Here is a 22,766-nt window from a genome sequence, read left to right on the forward strand (position 1 = left end):
AAATTAAAATAACGATTTATTAATAATTTATTCCTTTAAATTTCTCCAGTGTTTATCTGATATCAATAGCTTCTCCAGCAGGGAAAGGAACCCTTAAAAAGTTATGCTGTTTATTATTTTGCAGTGCCTCATAATAGCAGGAATTCAGGAATTAGCCCAGCAACGTATACTAAATAATCAAAAAACAACTTGCCATCTAGATATGCCTTCAGTCACACTGCAGAACAAGAAAATTAAAGTCTTCAGGAATTCACGAGAAAGTTCTAGCCAAGAACCTTTCTGAGCAGAAAGCTGATGCAACATGTGATAACTAGAACAATTCCCAAGGCAGTCCAAAGGTTGGGAGACTGAATTTCTCAGGTTCAAAAGTGCACAAAAAGGTATTTTCCTCCATTTTTTCAGGAAGTAGTCCACACAGTGGACAAGACAAGGATAAAACTCTCTTCTGATCTGCTTTAAAAGGAAAGCAGAAGTTCCAGATTGCTGTTGTGTTCTCTATGGAGAATTTTTCTTGGCACTGTAGAAATGTGCTGGAACTACTTTTCCAATTACGCTTTACAAAAGACTAACTGCAAGATATTTTTAGTTCCTGATAAAAAGACACAAGCTGTTAAGACTGGGCAATTTTGGATGCATACATAAATGCAAAATAACCCATTTCTCCAAAAAGCTACGAAATCAGAGAAAAGGAGGTTCCTTGGACTTGGCACCTCATCCTGGTTAGAAGGCAGACAAGTTGAAACATTCTGTTCCCAAGTCCATAGATATACCCTTTCAGATTTCACCTGCTATCCATTTTCAACACTTCAGGGCACGATCTACATAACAGAACTAAACTAATCTGGGTACACACAAATGCTGGGAAATAGTTAATTTGCCTTTTCACTCTTATTTGTACAATAAGAGTGAAACCTATGTAATCTAAATTTGGTAAGGGAGTGAACTCTGCTTTTGCTGCAAAACACTTAAACAAGGTGTGTGTACTCAGCCTCTTGTGTGTACTCAGCCTCTTGTATGTACTCAATGGTTTCAGCCTCTTGTGGCACGGAATCAGTTACCACCTCCCCGGGTGTACAATCCCCACCAGGACACACCTCTGTCGTGGGAGAATCTTTGCTGTCTTTGAAGCTGGTCCCTGTGTGGCACAGGATGCAAGGCTAACCAGAACACTAACAGAGAACAACCCTGCAGATGAGGGACAACAAGAAAATACACCCCAGAAACACTCAAACATCCCAGACCTTCATTTAGTCTACTAAGCCCATGGCTACCCTGGAGCTGGCATCAACAAATCAGACAAGGCAAAAAGTTATTTATTGACTCTAACCCATCAAATACCTAATTAATTAATGAACTTTAATACATCAGTACAGACAAGAATGTCCAGTGGATTTTGAAAAGAAAGACCAAATTCTGCTTTCTACCTCAAAATGGACCTTCAGCCAGAAAGAGTTGTGGAGCAACACTGACCCCTCTTCATAATAAGCAGTCACTGGCATGAGTTGTATCTGCCTCTGTCAAACCATGTCTGAGAACAACAGTGATCATCTACAAACTCTTTGTCATCTCTCTTCCTGAATGCAGCATAGCACTTCAAACTTTATACTCTGACCATCACAAGTTATATCCACTGGAAAAAACAAATATCTAATGATATGCTAAAACACCTAGTAAGAACTGTGAGTCCAAGGAAATAAGACAGCAGGGCTTGAGCAAATCCAAATGGTTTATACCTTGAACAGCTATTTTGAAAGCTGTTCCTGATGAGAAAAAATTGGTAATCTAGCCTATGCAAACAAAGACTAGAGCCAAGCTTGAAGAAACAGCCATTGATGTATATTTTAACCCAGTTGAAAAATGTCCATGTTTTTACATTTAATGCCTTTATTTCTAAAATAAAAAAATATGTGAATTGTAAACATTCAGAAAAGAGTATAAGCCAATTAATTCATAAAATGGAAAAGGGACAGATTTATGGTGACTAAAACATTTAATTTGAACAGCAGGGATTCCAATTTACAGCTTAATGCACCACCTAGAATGGCTGTTCATGTCTGTAATTTCTGTACTTTAAATAAAGTACTCCTAATACATTAAAATTCTGGGTATAAACAAGGAATAACAGCAACATCACTAATTTAATACTTGCTTATCTGAAAACCATAGTGAGTAAAATATATATGCTACATGCAAACACTAAAAATGGAGGAGTTGAATGGGGGAAAAAATAGAAAAAGTTAAAAAATCAAGGGGATAATACAAAAGAATGGGTTTAGCATCCTTATTTACAAAAGTTAACAAAAAAATGGCCCCGTTAAGTGCTAATCAGCCTTCTTTATCCTGTTTTATTTGTACAATATTAAATAAAATTACAAAATATTTGAATGTCATAATGTTCTGAATCTACTGTTCTTTCCTTATATCTTCTAGAGCAAAAAAGTCACAGAAAATTTGTTTTTGAACTTCTCTGTTCTATGACAAAATGCCCACTGAGACTCATAAATCCTAATGCCATTTAATCAGTCTGAAAAAAATTTAATGAGCTCTCTCTAGATTTGGTACAGAGATTATTTGTAACTACAGGATCAATTAATTAATTAGAAGTGGAAGAAACAGCAAAGAAATAGTGTTTTAAATTAAGGCAATGATTTATATCACTTGGAACTTTTAAAATAAAACAGGTTGATTCTTCGTAAGAGAGTTATGACCATTTGTATTACAATCTATCCCTCTGTTTATAAAGTAGATATAAATGAATTTATTTTCTTTTAAACTACTACTAATGTCCTTTATTTTACAGAAAAGCTATAGGCAAATCAACCAAAATACTGGAAAGAAATGCCTTAGCCTTCAATCCCCTTAAGCAGGAAGTCAATTTCTGCAGTTTTGATGACAGAAGTCTATTGGAAATATGTATAAATGTTGGCATGTGGATGACAGAAACATTCTGATTCAGAGCCATATTTAAAATAAATTTATTTGCATATGATTTTTGTTATTATGAAACAAAACTTCTTCAAGATAGCACTGAAAAGTTATAGTTGACATATAAATATATATATGTATAAATTATAAAAATACATACAAATGGCCTGGTTACTATAAAATCTTTTAAATCAAAAATAAATATTCTAGTATTTTAAATTCCAAAAGCAGGATTATAAATAACATGAGCTCTATAAATTAAAGTCGATCAGAAAAATATTTTTCAGTAAAAGTGTTTTTTTCCCCTTTTTTTTCCCCCCTCAGATCAAATCTGTGAAGTTAATCACTCAATTACAGGATGAGTGAGATTGGAAGGGACCTCCAGAGCTCATCTGGTCCAACCTCCTCTGTTGCACATGACTGTGTCCAGACAAATTTTGAAAATCTCCACAATCTCCTGGGCAACCTTTGTGCTTGGCCATCCTCACAGTAACAAACAAACAAACAAACAAAAAAAACCCAAAACCCAAAAAAAAAAAAAAAAAAAAAAAAAAAAAAAAAAAAAAAAAAAAAAAAAAAAACAAAAACAAACAAACAAACAAACAAAACAAACAAACAAACAAAAAAAAACCACCCAATGATTCTTTTTGCCCAGACAGACTCCTGTGTATGTCTGTGTCCATTGCCTCTGGTTCCATCACTGGGCACTACTGTCTCCTTCTTCATTACAGTCTCTCTTCAGGTATTCATATGCATTAATAAGATCCTATTGAGCATTCTCTTAATTCATCCACACCTCTAGAAAAATGTTTAACAGGCTAAAACCTGTAAATCCAGGTAAAAACAGATTTAAAACCCAGTATTCACCCCTGGAGCACACCACTAAGTACTGGCATCTACCTAGATTTGTGCCATTGATCACAACTCTCTGGGCCTGGCCACTCAGTCAGTTTTCAAACCATCTCACTGTCTGCTCATCCACACCATATGGGTCAGACTGTCACAGGCACTACTGTAGTTCAGGCAGACAACAGGCCCTGCTCTCATCATGTCCACCAAGACAGTCACTTCATCAAAGAAGTTAATCAGGTTTGTCAAGAATGGCTTTCCCTTGGTGTAGTCATACTGACTACTCCTGATGGTTTGTTTGTCCTTACTGTGCCTGGAAATGATTTTCATGGTAAGTTGTTCCATCATGTTTTTCCAGGGATCGAGAGGAGGCTGAGAAGCCTGTAGTTCCCTGGGTCATCCTTCTTGCCTGGTTTCAACACAGGAGTGGCATTTGCTGTCTCCAGCCTTTGAGCATTTCTTCCAACAGCCATGACAGATCAAAGACTATGGAAAGTGGCCTTTCAATGACATCTTCCAGACCTCTCAGAACTTGAGCCCATTAGGGTCCTTGGATTTATTACTGTCCAGTTTGTTTAAATATTCCCTGATTGTCGCAATGGAGTCAAAAACAGGGATGCAACATACACATGCTTGAGGATCATGTGGCAACAGCCTCGTTTATTGCCTGGCAGCCCCTTTTATAGGGTTTTTAAATTTCTCACGCTTACAGACATGATTGGCAAAGGGTCTTAACTCTGCCCAGTTCACTGGATCTGTGGATCTGTGCTTCAGAGGTTGGCTAAGGTCCTCTGACTGGATTTGAATCCTATCCTTGTCACATCTAGGGACTCATTTCCTTTGAGCTAGGCTGGTCGAGCCGGCATTTGTTAAGCCAAATCATCTGTGCAGATATAGTCTAGCTGTATCTGTTATACCTGACCAGAATCCAAACAGAAATAAATGCTATGAAAAGTGTTTTTCAACCATCTAAATAAAATGTATGAAAAAGAACACAGTGTTTTGAACATTGTGGCCTGAATTTTCTATAATATTCAAGAACACATTGTTTCTACACATGTACAGCTCCAGAGGATTTTCATACAAGTTGCATCTGTGCATTTGAGAGTTGAATTTGGAATATATTTTAAAAAATTAATTTTATTAAAATACAAAATTTCTACTATTTAGTTTCCAGATTATATTTTGATTACCTGACTGATTTACTTAATTACTTATATCACTGTGCACTGTTACTAGTGTTGGAAGTTCATATGATGCTTCATGCAGCACAAGATAGGAGACCTAGGCTGAATTTGCAGGGTATATATTTTTCGAAATTCCTGTGCTACCATTTTATCATTATGCTTATTAAGTTCCTAATTAACCAAAGACTGCAAATCAAAAGGTCAACATCTAAGAAATTTAAAGATAGATATTTATTACATTCTTCAATGACAGCAAAGCAGATAAACATATCTATCATACCCATTTATATATCACTTAAATACTGGTCTACTTGCAGAAGTACACCTACACAGCAACAGTCACCAACTGACCTGACACTACAGCTAAATTCTGGATTTGGTTTTCTATGCTTACATTGTATTTTTTGCTAACAGCAGCAACAAAGTTTTGAAGCAAACTTTAAAGTTCTCACTTTGTCCCTGATAGTTTGTTTCACTAGGTAGTTTTGGTATGTACTAGGTTGCTTTAGAAGGCAGCTCCAGTGTAAGTTCTCTGCAGCCACTCATCAAGCAAGATCCAATGCTTAAAAAATACATATAGCTCTAAAGAACCTTGTCTCGGCCTGGGATCACAGTAAATCCAATCCAATAGAAAACATTTAAATAATATATAGCATAGATGTATGGGCCTAAGCACTACCTATGATGCTCTAGCAATCTGGTTTGCTTCAGTCCAATTATTTGCTTATGTGGATATTACCTCCTGATACTTGGCTGCAACCTTGCATGTTAATGATTGCTGGCAAGAAATCCAAACCTGTAGCTCTCTTAGTTCACTGCTTGGGACAAAACACTGCAGATGACTCCATTACACTACAACTGGTCACAAATCTTTTGGATAGTTTCTCATGTACTGTTTTCATTTCCTTCCTCTTGGGAATTCTGTGCATGTGTGAATTTCCCACACTTTAACATTTGTGACTTTTGTACATGAAACAAAAACAAAAAAAAGTTCAGCTGAATTATCTGCAATAAGGGAATTTGATGCTGTAAACTTCTTACAAAGGAAAAGTATGGATTTAAACATCTATGCCCTTCTTCAAAGGGAAGTTAACAAAATGAAAAATACAAAACTAGTATTAACAATCTGTGACTTTGATTGTCTAACATACCTTTAAAGTTTAAAAATATTAAGTTTAATACAGATGCTACTATTTCTTCATATACTTTTTTCAATGCTGACACAACTAAAGGATACAAGAATCTACATAGTGTCACTGGCTCACTAGTTCACTAATTTTGTTGCTTCCTTTTGGGTTGCTTTTTAATGTTTTTGTTCTTTTTAAGTATTACCACCTTGTGGGTTTTCTGAAATAGAACCACATGAACTAAGAGTTTTGGGAAAGTGTCCTTCTGCTCCTCCCATGAAAATATAGTTTAATTTGCCATTAACACAGCTGACATTCAATTTCCTTGGTTATGTATATTTGGTGTATCATTTATGAACATGCGAGCTAAAACTTAAGTAGATTCACATATACAGAACAACAAGAGAAATTGCAACAGAAAAAAACCAAATCAAACCAAAACGCAAGCCCAGTTTGGTTAACTCTGTTCAACAGTAAACCACACTGCATCAAACTTAATTCACTTTGTATTCCCAGGCAAGGAAAATACCATTTAGACCCTGGGTGAGAACATGAACTATGAACAGTGAGGACTCCTGGATAATGATTCCATATGTATTTGTGTAGCCTTTTTTACTCCAAAATTCTACTGAGAGGGGCAGTAATCACAGTCTAACCTACCTATTTTTTTTCCTTAAAATTAGCCCGTAATGCATTTTTCTGCAGTAAAGAAACTAATTCCAAACCTCCAGAACTTATGTTCCACTTGGGACAGAAAAGAAGTGAGAAAAATATTCTAAGGATAAAGGCAATTTAATTTAAAATAAAAATGAAGACATTATTTTAACTAACTTCAGTTTATGTGAAATATTCTTCCTACAGATTTCTATTTCAGAATAGTTTGTAGAGTTATATATTAGACAGGAAAACTAAATACATCTACTATTTGAGAAACATTGCTCAAACTGATAGTTTAAAATTGGAAACAAGAACTGTGATCTCAGAGATTTAGACTGGTAGTGGAAAGATGTAGCTTCAGAAAAATATATGTCCTCTTCACAAAGAACTATATTTAATGTTTTGACACTTAAAAGGTAAATCAGCCATGAATGTATGAAAAATAAACTGGCTTATGTTTAAATAACTATTTCCAAACCCTGAATACTGAAGTTAAGCTTGCAGATCGATCAATTAACAACAGAAAATTATTACAGTTTCTTATTACTGCATGCTGCCATATAGCAAATCAGGGCAATCTGAATAATAAGCTCTACAGGTAGTTGGGGGGAAATCTCTCTCTTTGACAGCAGAAACATCTTTGAAAACAAGAGTTGCTGATTTTTATAATGCTTATATTATCTATTTTATATATATATATAATCTAGACATATAGTCTAAGTCATATATATATAATATTATATAATATAATATACATATATTACATAATCTAAGTCTTTATCACCTTAAAAACAAAATCCAAATATAGCCCAAACAGAAAGTTCCTAAATTTGTGTCTTTCCCCCCTCTTACCTTCTCTGGTGATGCAGGGGGGTCAAATCTCTTTGCACAAAGTAAAAATGGATCAGGATGTGGTTTGCCACGCTTCAACTCAGGGTCATCTCCCATCACAATATGATGGAAAAGACGAAACAATTCTTTGTGTTTGGTTGTTTTATTATGAAATGATTCTTCACTGGAGCTGGTGGCAACAGCTATGGGTATCTTGTGTTTGAGTAAATGATGGATCAGTTTATGGACCCCTGCAAGACAAATATATACATTTTAGTTTTTATATATATGCATGTAAGTTGGTATACATATGAATGTTTATAACCAATTACAAAGCATTTAACACTATTCAACAATGCTGTCTTACTGAATGTAATAAACCTATTTCGAACAGTCAGTGCAAAAGAAAATTCTTGCTATATTTGTAATGTTCCTTCTACCCTCAACAACCATGGAACATTCTTTAAGTTATATACATAGTTTTCTGTTATCAAACAACGCTTTTCACAAAACATGCCAAAAATGTGATTAACATCACTACGTAATGAGACCCACTAGAAACTCATTAAGCAATGTCCCCACATTATGTAAGTTTATTAGCTGAATTAGTAAGTTTATTAGCTGAAACTCTAGGAGTTTGGGAGAACATTTTCTTTCATATACACTTATGCTCCTGGGGAAAAAAAAAATAAAAAAAGTATACCCTTTTCACTGGACTGCAGCGTTTTAATTTCTGAAGTAGGTATCCAGGGGACTCAAACCAGCCTGTAAGAAAGCTCGGTTTCTCTCTTTTGCAATTACTAAAGCAAGCATTACTGGGCAGAGGAGAGCAGCTGTCAGTCACAGTTAATACCAGAGCTTTATCTATTGATGCTGTGAACCCGGAGTAATGAACACCTCAAGCCTAATGGGTAGAAACTTGAATCTGATCCAGTCTTCTAGGGAAGGTTAATGCAGTGAACAGTGAAAACACAACCAGTCTGTGTAAGAGGGAAACATACTTTGTTATCCGGTTCAAGTTTTGAGTTTTCTCTGAAGGGGGTTTAATGGCCCTTTGCTGAAGCATTCTAAACACTAGAGACCTTTACCAGACAAAACAATTATCACCATCTAATGAAGAACAAGTGTGGACGTCTGGTCTTTATCAATTCACAAGAGAAAATCCTCCATACCTGTAAAATAATTTCAGCTGTGCTTTTTGTCACTAATCCCAACTGCACTGGACACAGGATATTAGTTTCAGGTAGTTTAGGTTCAAGTAGACTCCAGTTGACTTTTGGTTCTTTGTTACAACTTGAGGATAATTTTGTTTTCTTTTTCCAACTACATTAATTCTCATCCTTTTAATGTCCAGTTATACAAAAATAATCTTTTTCTCTTTCTCCTGATTAACTGTCATTGTTATACCTGATCTCCACTCCCTTAAACCACTACTGCTCCTCCTTTGCCACTTCACCACCTCTGATTTGTATTTCCCTTGCGATCCAGCCATTTAATTCTATAAACAACAATGTTGTCTGCCATACATTATTCCCAAGTATAGTCATACACCAACTTTGAGAAGTTATAAGTACTACTGATAATAAAGTGTGTAGATTAAAGAATAGGTGCAGTAACTAATCTACCTATCTGGAAATAGGACTTGTATGTATGTCCTATTATAGGTATGAATCTCAGCAGATTTTTCCTTTATTCTCCAGAATCTAATAAAACAATTAAAAACTGGCATTTCCAGCTCCATGCCTGTATTTGAAGACGGCCTTTAAATAAACGCACTTCTCTAGTGTTAGATTTTGAGATGGATAGACATAGCAAGCACTACTGCTCCTCTAAGGTCAAAACATCAGCCATATAAAAAGCTTTCCTATGCTCCCTTGAGAGGTTATCCTAAGCAAGTGCACTTTTCCCCAAATGATGCTACTATGTCCTGAAATATGATGTTAAATACAAGCCAGCTTCTTAGTCCAGACAGTTTATATCTTCATTCCGAATCATGCGAAGTAAGTCTATATTAAATTAATGGAAGCACTAAGCTTCCTTAATATAAACCAGTAGTGTAAGTCTCTTCCCTAAAATAAAAAGTATTCATTCTATGGAATTTAATAAACTGCAATGTTTAGGAAGGCTAGCACACATATGTGTATTTTTTACTTATGTCTAAAGATTACATAAGCAGAAGACTTTTCCTGTCTCCTACACTCTTGCTATGATATGGTCATTTTTCTCTGTTTTGCTCTTTTCAAATAGCTAATTTTCTTAAGTCGCACTTCATGACAGCTTCAGTTCATCTCTCACTGGGTATGTTTATTTTGTGTTTCTATAGGAGGTAGCCAGGTAGCCTTTCTGTTGCAGAAAGGTCATTTCTTCAGGGTTCTCTCTTGCATTCCTCAAGCACATATCATGATTTCGGTGTGTAAATGTGTACGCATGTATGTTTGATTTCTCTTTTTGGCTTCCCTCACAACAAGGGAGCTAAAGTACAGTTGTCCCTAATATCTCCAGAGAGAAAATATTTATATTATTCAGAGAATATACCACTTAAAAAATATTATTTGCATACATGTAAATAGAGCAAGATAGAAAAAAAAGAAGCAAGGGTCAAATCAGTTGTCCAGAAAAAGAATTAAACTGCAATTGGAAGAATATCTAGCATAACTTGACAAGCTCAAAACAGCAGAAGCTGAAAAATATTTTTATTCCAGGTTTGCTTTCCTCTTTGTAAAAGCTATAGATCAGGAAAATCCATTTTGGTTTGCATTAATTACCACCAGTTTAGCTCTAGACACTTGACCACCACATCAAATTACTGACACAATTATTGTACTAATTCAGTATATAATTCTTCATTAAGAAGATAATATCTTCCTTAGTATCTTTCTAATGTTTTTTTTTCAAAGAAAACATCAACAGAAGTGGAATTGGGGAACGGAATTGAGGATCCATAAGAAACTTCCCCTGGCAAATAAAGTGTCTTTGTATCTTCTATAGCTACAAAGATTTTTCAATGAAATGACAATCAAAACCAACCAATTCAAAACTCAGTGGCTCTGAAGAAGTATACTGAAAATTCCCACAATCTCCCTAAATTCTAACTTACTTATGGCTACCATGTTAGGGATCGAGGCCCCTCCATCCCAGAGCGACCCCTCTGCTAGACTTCTTGGCACTACCCTCCACCTCTCCTACAGAAAACTCAGTCATATAAAGCAAGAATAAAAATTAAAGAAAGATCAAAATAAATAAGGATCTGTTTTTACAGCATAAGAATAAACTCCAAATGTGGCACACAGGTAATAAGTATCTTATGCAGAACCACATAAATTCTTCAAGTAGTAATAAAAAAAAATTAGGAATAAATATCCCACATTGTTATGGTTTATTCCCAAATGTAGTCCTGTTTTCAGATAGTCAGAGGTAAGTACTGTATCTTTATGCTATCTCTTTAAATAAGAAGTTTTAGATCAACACAGAAGCTTAATATATACTAACTAGAACAGTTAAGCACCAGTGACCATTGCACAGAAAAACAGGTGAAAAGAATTGCAAGCAGAGCTTCCTTACAGAAGCTGCAAAGAAGGAGGACCAGCTTTAAATGTCAGCATCTTTAAAAGCCAATTAATCACAAATGCCAATGAAGATATCAACTTGGAGAAAAAAAAAAAAAAGAGAAAAAAAATTAAACCAACAGAAAGGACCTATTTCTTCTGAGACCACAGACACATTTAAAAGAAAGAGATAGGCTATTTTGTTCTGAAAATTGTGGAAAAGCAGATATATATTTTATTTTTTTGAAAAATGAATTTTTATCCCTCTCTAGACTCCAGGTGTTGTGTTGTTCTTTTTAGATTCGGTTGATATCCTTGGTGACTAATATATTGGATCAACTGAGAAACTAAAAATAAGACTTATAGTGAACAACAAAACCCCTGGGCTAACTGTCACATTTACTTTTTAATTGACTAATACAAACATGTACACCAGGAGTTCAGGAAACCAAATAATGTTAAACTAAAATGAACTAATGAGAATCACTATCTAATTATTTACATGCTATTAAAACACTACATAATAATTCTACATTATTCCTTTTAAGCTATCACATTTTATAATCAAATTACATTATTGATCATGAAGTGAAAATTAACAAGATGAAACCCCTGAAAACTAACTCAAATTGATGGAAAGCAAAGGGAATTTTTATTTTCCTTTTAGCTTTATATAAAAATGATCTCTGTGTCATGAGAACAGCACATACATCTTTGTTACATTTTATTTTATATAATTTCAAGTTTTTGTACCATCTCTTTCCTTGTATTTATCTATCCTTTAACTGTTCTTAACTTGTATTGCTTCTGTATGTCCAGATTCAGATCTATTTCTTATGAAATGCTTTCAGATAAAGAAGGAAAAACTATAAAGATCTTCTATTTTTTTCAAATGTTAGTCTCCAACCAAACTTTTGTCTATGAATGTGTTACAGTAGTATATAAGAATGTTCTTCAAGATAAACAGGACAATGATCCCCATGATAAACTGGGAAAACACATGAGATAAGGAAGAGAATTACACATGCTGCTTCAGGACTGAACCTTAATTTCAGTTTCCTCTGTTTCTCAAATGAATGTCTGGTCTGTTGCATATAGGTAAAACCTTACAAAGGGAAGGCTTTGTAAAAATTATGGCTCAGGTCTGCTACTTTGGCTAGGTAGAAAAGGACTGTGGGAAAGAGAATCAGCTGAATTAGGGGTAGAAAAACAAGTTAGGTAACCACTGTGTGTTCACATCATGGTGTATAGTGGTTGCTTGGATTATGTTTGTTATGGTTTAAAAGTACATAGCTGATAACTGGCTAACTGTTTTAAAAGGCCTGGTTTTTGTAATAAAGCAGCTCTGCTTTGCACCTGCCTGGGGACTCTGCATCACTCTGGACCCTCACTCACTCACACTGGTGTTTATATTTCTGGTTGCAGTTGATTTGTCTGAAGTCATAACACCATCATACAAACAATCACACACACCAAGCTCTGACAGTACCTTAGCCTGAAGATCTGCTATCTGATGGTCTTATACACACTGCCAAAGTCTCAGCATTCCAGCTTCAGGAAAACAGCTGGTTTGTTACTGTCAGCACAGAGTGCGAGAGCAAGGTCACATAAATGCTCAGGTCTACACAGACAGCCCCCTTGCCTTCTCTAATGTCTCAATCCTAGAAAGATGAACATAAGCTATGCAAGAAAAAGCCCTCAAAAATTAATTTCACAAGACCTTCTCTCAAGAAAAAGTACATTGCAAATAGGACCATAAGTTAAACATCTAGAATTTATGAGACAGATCCTATGAAACCTAAGCTTCAAAATTACATTACAGAATCTCCTACATGGCTGAGAAGGCCTCAAATACACTAAACCGTCATTTTCAGTGGCATACCCTTTCACAAACACCACAGTGTTTACCCTCTTGCCACTGCTTAGTTCTTCCCTGAGTGGCACCTAGGTGCCAATTACATCTTATTTCTGATTAATAGTATTTTATTGACAATGCAATCCCAGAAAGAAAAACAAGAAATCAATAGCTAATAGAGAAATAGCAAATATGTGTGTGTGTGTATCGCTGCTCTTAATTTATCTGAAAGCTAACATTCTCTGTGAGGAAGGACATATAGCAGACACATCCTCATTTTCCTTAAACAAAATCCAAACAGCTCACAGGGTTCTCAGATCTGCCACAACCATCATACATAATACTCCTTGATAGTTCACAACTAAGTTAGCTGAAGTGTTAACCAACTAAAAAACATTTTGAGCAGGCTAGAAGAGAGAACCATCATATACAGTAATATCTCATATTCTTCCAAATGATCACTGTCCTTATTAAAGCAATTACAGTGTCAGGCATCTAATTATCTAAGAAACAATATAACATAGGATTACTTTAATCAAGACAGTAAATAATAATAATAATAATAATAATAATAACCCCATACAAACAAAACACCATAAATAATATATTCCTTAAGCTAATTAAATGTAAGCACCAAGTAGTCAATGAAATCAGGCTATACTATAAAGTTTCCATAGATTCTGTGTATTCTTCAGATTCAAGTGGAAGTTCAAATTAAATTATTACAGAGAGCTAAAGGCTACATGTATGGAAATTATAAAAACTTTACCTGAACTTAGAGTGATTATTTTGTCTTTCCCTTCAGAGGTTTTTTTTAGAAAGTAAACACATGCAAACACTGAAAACAACTCAAAATAGAAAATGGGTACTGATATGAAGATGACTTACTATGTTCAAAAGCTTCTACACAATTTAATTAGTTTAATAAAAATACTACTTCTCATTTCAGAGTATTACAAAATAAGCTGAAGTTGGGAGGGTTCCACAAGGATCAAGTCCAATAACCTTTACTTACAGAGGCTTCAAATAATTCTGATTAAAGTAACAACTTTAGTGCTACCCACTGCTGCTGGATATCCTTTGACATAGTTTTGGGGACTATAAAAATACTTTAGAAAAAGTGAGATATTTAGGAAATTTTAAAGATTATGTCTTATCCCTCTATTCAGGTAGTTACTGTTTTTTTGGTAAGTGATCCAGTTACAATCCTGTGCTATGTTTGTCTGTATTTTATAATCACAATAATTTGGTTACCAGTTAATTTTTGTTGTTGAAAAGATTCTCATTCTCCTTATTTCAGTAAGCTATAAAGACCACTTCCCTTTGTACTATGTACTAATGAGTACTAATAGTCATATTTATTTTATTGTCAACTGTAATTATAAGCCAAAGGAAAGATTTTTTTCCCAAACCTTTTGATAAGAAATGTGTTAGTCTGAAAAAATAAGAGTATGGAAATACGCTACAAAATTCTTTTTAACGGAGAAACAAAAACTGTACTTCATGGGCAACCAGATCTTTCCTTATGTGTATTTTATTTTATCTGTACATACTTATGCTTTCTTGGGAGGAGTAGTTTGTGGTAGTGTAACTTATTTATTTTTTTAATCTGAACAACTTAGTCTCATTCAAAAACACCACTGTTTTTATTTTTATTCTCATATCATGTTTGACTAATCTGGTAATCTGCTACCTCTTTTATCCTGCTTCCCTTTTCCTTTGCTGATGTACATGTAGGGTTTGTTTCTCTTTCCCTACTATGCTTTTGGAGCTTGTCTACACCATGTAGCCTGTGCTAATACAACTACACTTGCTAAGTCTTGTAGCTAGATGCAGAATATTCTAAAGAAGAAACAAGATGGGCGACAGACTCTTTAAAAGAACACCATATTACTCGACATATTTTCAGACCTGTGCACTGAGATATTTGTTGGAAGAACTGTATCAGTCACCACATATTTTGTTCATGTAGTTTGTGCATGAATTCATAGAATTTTTTTGCATTGGAAAGGACCTTGACAATCATTGAACACTAATCCCCCTACCATTGGCAAGGCCAACTTTGCTAGGTTAAGCTGCTCCAAGCCCCATTCAGCCTGTCCTTGAACATTCCCAGGGATGGGACATTCATAGCTTCTCCAGGCAACCTTTTCCAGTGCCTCACCACTTTCACAGAAAAGAATTTCTTCCTAATATCTAACCTAAAGCTTTCAGTTTGAAGCCATTCCCCCTTGTCCTGTCACTACATGCCCTTGTAAAAGTCCTTGTCCAGATTTCTTATGAGATACTGAAAGGTGCTATCAGGTCTACCTTGAGTCTTCTCCAGGCTGACTAACCCCTGTTCTCTCAGTCAGCACTTCAAGGAGAAATGCTTCATCCTGCTGATTATCTTCGTGGTCCTCCTCTGAAATTGTTCCAACAGGACACATCCTTTTTATGCTGGGTGCCCATAGCTGGATGCAGCACTCCAGGTGGGTTGTCAGAAAGAACAGAGTAGAAGCGCAGAATCGCCTCCCTTGCCCTGCTGGCCACGCTTCTTTGGATGCAGCGCAGTTCACAGTTGGCTTTCTGGGATGCGGGCACACATTGTCAGGCTGTGTTAAGCTTCTTGTCAATCAACACCCCCAAGATTCTCTTTTTAGGGCTTTCATACCATCACCCTCTGCCGTGCCTGTATTGGTGCTTGGGATTACCTCAACTCAGGTGCAAGACTTCGCACTTGGCCTTGGTGACCTTCATGAGGTTTTCCTCGACACATCACTCAAGCCTGTCCAAGTCCCTCTGGAGGGACTCCCCTTCAGCATGCTGACTGGGCCATACAGCCCCCCATCATCAGCAAATCTGCTAAGGGTGCACTCAATCCCACTGTCCATGTTGCCAATGAGAATGTTCAATGGCAATGGTCAAATACAACTTTGCATTTTCTCCAGAAACATTCAGTATCATAGCACTGCTCTTCATTCACCACCACTGTCTGGATACAGTTACTTTTCTGCTCTAAGCAACACAACAACAGAGGACATCTGACCTCTGTGCCAAAACCAAGGCTCTTTAGACACCCATATTCAAGACCATTTCATTTGCTGTAATGTTACACAAAACAAGCTGTCCAAGAGCATTTGGTGTATATTTAGAAGAAAAGATTTAGTGCTAAGAAAAAGACTAATGGAAACCAAAGTGGTCCATATAGTGTTTAAATTAACTGTGCAAACGGTGCATACATTAAGCATGTCTTGATGATTTATGTCCACTTGTACACAAACTGAAATCTTAAGGATAAATATAGCTTCTGTATTGAAAATACTACTCCTTTTTTCCAAAATCATTTACAATTCCTACACTGAATGTGATATGACACCACATGAATGTGGTAGAGCTTTTCAAGATTTCATCACTTTCTTTAATCAAAGAAATGCTAACATTAGCATTCAGAGCTTTGTCAGGTTGATTAGATTTCTAGCCGATTCCATGACAATCCCTAAATTTACAAAAACAAATGTATGGTAAGAAACCTCAGCAGCCTCTGAACACAAAAAGCACTCAGCAAAACAAAACAACTTCACTTAGAAAAAGAAGTAACAAAATTATTTTAATTTTTTTTTTCTAGTCTGGTGTGCTACAACCATGTCAAGCCCATCACTGGTGCTAATAATTTCATACACTTGCTCTCAGTCCTGAGGTGAAGTCAGGATTGCTGCTGTGAAGATGACAGTGTGAGAGAGGTGGGGTTATCCACTGCTTGTTTTAACTGCATGAACGCTTTAACTTGGTCAGCCCTGAACAGGCAGCTGGACTAGATGACATTTGTAGGTCCCTTCCAACTGAAATTGTTCTATTCTGTTCTGTTCCGTTCCATTCCATTCCTGAATCTCATGAAACTATAGAAACACAACTCTCAGATCAACCTGCTCCTTTATTTGTTATGACATACTGTTTAAAAGTGCTTTTTGCAATGCTATGTCATCCTTTCAGGATGCCAGAAAAATGGAGGTAGGAACTACCAGGCTACCCACCCTTCCCCCTGCTCCTTTGGAAGGCCATGGCTATTAATAAGGAATTTTGTCTACTCATCTTATTGCTCCCTAAAAAGTATCAGAGATCCTTATGGTCAGGGAGACTTCCTATTCACCAAATCATTACCCTCCTTTCAATCTGGACATACTGACACATGAATGACCATAGAAGAAATGTAAGTACTAAATTTTACAATCAAAATCTGCACCAACTGTGTTGCTGATTTCCTGATAAAAGCATCGTTGGGATGCAGCCCTTTAGGACTTAATGTAAAGACCAGATGTTTGATATCAGCCAAACAGGAAGCACCATTCTGAGTTTGCAGCTAACTGGCTGATCTCTAGGGGCTACAGGCTCACTGAACCCAGCATGGACTCACTAGGGCTTCTCATCATTGAAACAAAAACAGCAAGGAAAAGAAAAGCTCATGGTAGGAAGTCTGTTTAACTGTCAAGGGCACAACATGAAGCAAGGAAGCAATAGCTAAGCAAACTAGCTTAAGTTAAACAGTTAAGCAACTGCTGGTTGAATGGAACTGTCCAAGAAAAAAGAAATTTGGAGTGAGTTGTCATTGAAATTTGAACTGTTATCCTTTCTTCTCTTTTTGTGCTTTCTGACTGACTTCATTTGGTACTAAAATTGAGGTATGAAATTATGTCCTCATGACTGCAAGGGACAGTCAACTGTACTTGAACTGAAAAAATAGTTTGTACATCACATTCTGCGCTGGCTGAAGAGGAGATACAATAACTATATCTCAGTTATCATGAAAACAACCAAGGAATGGAAAATGAAAGGCATACACAGCCACGCAATCCTCAAAGATATGTGCTTTGTGATAATGATGATGAGCCAAAACCCAGAGACTACAGTGAAAGAGTATCAGTAGTTTTGTAATCCCGACACGATTATAGCAACTGTTGGCAGTTGTATGATTCGGAGTTCAGTTTCTCTCACTGTGCATTTATTCTAGGTTTATGCAAAAGCACACCTATACACAAGTAGGTAACTATACATATGCATGGTTTTCTTCTGCTCTGCTTGTCACTCCCTCATCTTGTGACTGCACTTCTCTGCAAGACAGATATGCTCAAAACGCATTTGCAGAAACAGAAAGCCTACTGCATCACTCTTGTAGATAACAATGTCTGTACTCTGACAGAAATATTTAGAAAAGCAGCACAGTGGCAGGCCTGTCATTTTGTGTCATCTTGGATTAATTTCTTTCTCCACAGAATCAAAATTACCATTCCTTAAGTTCCTTTCAGAACTAAAAATAAATCTGACTGTGAAAAATTCTCAAATAGTAACCAGAAAATTCCATATTAGAAATGGATGGAGCCTCTTCTTAAATTAAATTTGTATTTTGACCACAGCCTGATGTACTGAAGCTTGTCTGTCAGTATGGCCATACTGAAATAGCCAAAATTCTGTCTTCAGCCACTTATGTGTCAGAGGTGTTGTAGTACACTAAGTGGCCTGCCTGTCATATAAGTCTGTGCCATGGTTTAACCCCAGCTGGAGACTAAGTACCACACAGCCTCTCATTTAGTGTGCATGTCCTACCTGGTGGATCAGGAAAAATAATCAGGAAAAAAAAAAACTTGTGGGTTAAGATAAGAACAGATTAATAATCAAAATGAAGTAACATGATAATATTAATACTACCAGTTGTAAAACAAAAGGGGGAGGGAGAGAGATAGATAAAATCTAAGAAGAGTGATGCACAATACAATTGCTCACCACCTGTTGACTGATGCCCAGACCATCCTCCAGCCACAACTGGTCCCTATCCTGAGTAACAACCCCAGTTTATGGGCATGATGTGCTATAGTATGGAATATCCCTTTGGCCAGTGCAGATAAGCTGTCCTGGCCATGCTCCCTCCTGGCTTATTGTGCACATATTCACTGGCAGAGCATAAGCAAATGAAAAATCCTTGATTTGGGGTAAGCACTACTCAAACATCAGTTTGTTATCAACTTTATTCTTATACTAAATCCAAAACATAACACTGCACTTGCTATGAAGAACAAAACAAACTCTGTCTCAGCCAGAACCACGACAGGTTTCTAACTTGTAAGAGAAAGAATTGCATTGCCAATTAAATATTCATTCAATCTCCACACTATTCTTAACTATCACTGACATACCTGTCATTTACTTGATTTAGGAATTTGCAGAGGTATCATCTTTGGCAAGATCACATGCATAGCTCATCCAGAAACAAGTGGCATTCTGAGTCCCTTTTTCAGTCATCATTGGTCACTGTTTAGCAGTGCTTTCCACCACATAAAATTTCAATCCATTATTCTGGACAACCTTTAGAAACTGATAGAAAAATAGAACCTCACCTGTCTATTAATAACCTCACCTGTCAAAAGAAGACCAAAGACACAGCACTTTAGAGTCCTCTTACACAGCCCTCAAAACATTACTACAATCTTACATCTTGCACAACACATGAAAGAAGCCCATTCTTAATTTAAGAAAATTAGGTGACTGTAGAATAAATCCACAATCCATTAATAAACAGCCTCAGAATACACAGACAGAATCTGATTAAAAAATCTGGTTACCTGTAGAACAGTTCTTAAATAAACTGAATAGTAAGTAGCTAGAGACATTCTCCTTTAGCTTATTAGCTCTCATCAATCTGGTTTCCCAAAATTCATGGTAATTCAGCTTGTACCTTAGTTCACATTAATTCTACTTTAGAGTATAGATTGAAAAATGTTATCATGTGTATTTAGCTGAACTGAAAAGATACTCGGTTGAACAATTTTGGTGATGATGAAAATGTTTACCTGCTTTTCCTAGTATGAATTTTGCTTATTTTCATGCCTTGAGGGGCTATCTAGAACAGAGGCTAGACAGTGTTAAAGGAATAAAGTAGGTATTTATTAAAAAGTCCTTCAAAGGATGGACCATGGACAGTACAAGAGCCCGGCCGAGGCTACACCCAAGGTGGACAACAGGTCACATGTTTTCACACTTTTATAAGTTTTGCTCCATTTACATATTTTGGTTAAATATCCAATTACATCTTCAGATTATGAAGTCTGCTCTCCCCAATTTTCTGGTTTTTATACTTTTTGGGCCTGAAGCTGCAACAGTGTCCTTGGTTCTCGGGCTGGAAAAGGATTGTTTTGTTTAACTAAACTGTAAAATAAGCTTGCTAACACTTTATATGATGTTAAGAGTTATATACTAAGGTAGTATAGAATCCAAAAATATGAAAGCTAAAATTTAAGGCATCAGTTTCATCCAAAATAGTCTGGCTTCAGAGAGGCCAAAATTAACTTTTTGAAGGCAGGAACATAGAAAACTTCATGTTTCCTTTGGCTAATCTGTTCCATCAACTTTGTAACCCTGTTCAAGTCAGTTCAGCCATATTACCACAGTCTTCAGCAGGCATGGAATATGCACTTTACAACATCAATTACTTGTGTTGTTTCTTTACAGCAGCTCCTCTCTGCACCATCTAACATTTTACCCAGTCTGTTCATCCGGAATTTTCTAAACCAAGACAATTTTCTAAACAAAGACTTTTTTGTTTGGCTTGCAAAAGATATGTTTGAAAAGTCGGTCCCAGAAGCTTGAAATGAAAAACAAAAAACACATCAATCCAACTTTCTTGGTTTTTTGGAAAGTTTAACTAGACTTACAGTTTCAGGTGGATCTATAAGTGAGAGAGATGCAATTTGAAAAATCTTTCATATAAAAGTCATTAGTGAGATAACTAAGAGAAAGAACTAGGTTGGACACACAATATATTTCAGTTTTTTTAAGTTGCTGGAAATCCCACTTTTTATTTTTGCTACTTGTTATTTATTCCTAACATATCACATATTTTTAACTTTCATCTTCTTTATGCATTATGGAACAAGGTATAAAAAAATCTAAAAATTAAAATATTAATGCGCTGTAGAAATTGTCAGAACAAACAACCACATGTTCAAAGAGAAAAAATGGTAACTGTTAAACTTATATGGTGACATGCAGTTATTTCACTTCTAATACTTTTTTATAATCCTCTCCTGTTTTTTTTTTTTGTGGTTTTTTTTTTTTCCCCATCATAAATTACTGATATTTGCTCCAGAAAGTTTAACATTGTTCATAAAGTTAGCAGCATTCCTAGCTTTAGGTACTGACAGTGTTGCACGGCTAAATATTTCTCTCTAAGCATTTCAAATCTAAATGTAATTAAATTTGATAGAATGCATTCACACTACAGGTAAGATTCATCCTTCATCCTCATATCTTGAGCTACCTCGGTGAAGCTACTCACGTGAGCATCCTGCACAATCACTGGTAAAAGACACATCTCTTCAGAAGGTAAGGAAACTCCCCTGTCTTAGGATAACCTGAGAAACGCTCCTTCTCCACTGACACGCTCAGATACTCTATTTGAATTACAATCTTTGGGTTAGGCAAGATTAATCCCAACAAAAAGAACCCATGGGCCTACATACTTTTAGATGTGCAGGCAAACGCATCTGTGCTTAGCAAAGTCAGACAATGCTCATAGCCAGGTAAACACAGCTGACAAGAACAATTATAAAGAATGTCTAGTTTACCAACCAGAATTCATGCACATGTATCTAGTCTTTGTTCTTTTAAAACATGAAAAAAGTGGTTTTGTCAAGTAAACAGAGGAAAAAAAATCTGTCAACTTTAATACGTAAAATATTCTTTTAAACAGACAAATAAACAGGTAGATTTAGGTAAATTTAAGAGCAATGAAACAAGAGCAATGAAACAATCTGTAAGAGCAACTGCTTTGTGGAAGGCAGATTATAAACTTCTACCTTGATTAGCATCTAAATAATTCCATAAAGAGTTTATAAGTGCTGCAAAGAAACATACCTGGCATCAAGTCAGCATTAGGGAATAACTTCTCCAGCTTCTTTTTACTTTCATTGAATAACTCTTCTTTGGTTATTGGAAGATCTAGAGCATCTCGAATAATCGCTGCTGCTTCTGGGGCTTGTCTACCTAGAATCCTGGATTTCAAATCCCAGGAATAGGTCTTTCCATAACGCTCACAGATCTCTCCATACACTAATGTATAGAAACCTTCAGTATCTGTAAAAAAGAAAAAAAAAATCATGTATAAATTAACCTATGTAAAAACAAATAGGCAGCTGGTCTTGCTAAGAGACCACAGAAATGCAGAAATGGTCAGAGCATGCAATGCTAGGGGCCAGAGAGCATGTAGCAAAGTGGATAAAATGTCTCCCTTTATTTGCAAGAGAGAACCAAGGCTTTTACCATCACCTCAGAGATACACAGATTTTTCATGTTTATCATTTCTGCATTAATAAAAGGTAACTTAGGATCTCTACAAATAACTATCTGGACCTGCTCTTTCATCACCTTTCTTTACATTTACCTTTCTTTATCCAAGTTAGCGAGCAGTGCCTTAATTAAAATACTCTATGTTTTTCATGTAAAAGAAAGGAAGGAAGGAAGGAAATCTGGTACTTGGGGGGATGCCATTACATATTCCATGTAAACTCAAAAAAGAGAAAAGATTTAATTATTTAAAAGTGTCTTTGAGAGGAAGCTTCTAAGTGCCTTCAAAGACATTATGGTCATTATTACAGTGCAGCTGGCACCACTGCATTTACAAGAGATTACTCAGGCAAAACACACTAGTACTTCCAGGGGATTTCAGACAAGAATAAACTTCAGACTGAATTTTGGCAGTGCTACTATCAGTTTATATGTCAAAGGTGGTTTTACATTTAAAGCTATTTTTTTTTAATACAAA

General features: G+C 35.9%; 1 protein-coding gene across 1 annotated transcript in view; it reads right to left on the reverse strand.

Moving 5' to 3' along the window:
- Positions 1-22,766, reverse strand: part of PUDP (pseudouridine 5'-phosphatase) — a 69,250-nt gene that overhangs the window by 21,178 nt on the left and 25,306 nt on the right. The window contains exons 2-3 of the mRNA XM_066313842.1: positions 21,860-22,078; positions 7,598-7,827 (exon numbers count right to left, since the gene is read on the reverse strand). Coding sequence (XP_066169939.1) covers positions 7,598-7,827; positions 21,860-22,078 — 449 coding nt within the window. The remainder of the gene's footprint in view (positions 1-7,597; positions 7,828-21,859; positions 22,079-22,766) is intronic.

This window comes from Sylvia atricapilla, chromosome 2 (genome assembly GCF_009819655.1).
Source record: "Sylvia atricapilla isolate bSylAtr1 chromosome 2, bSylAtr1.pri, whole genome shotgun sequence".
In the NCBI taxonomy this organism is placed as follows: Eukaryota; Metazoa; Chordata; class Aves; order Passeriformes; family Sylviidae; genus Sylvia; species Sylvia atricapilla.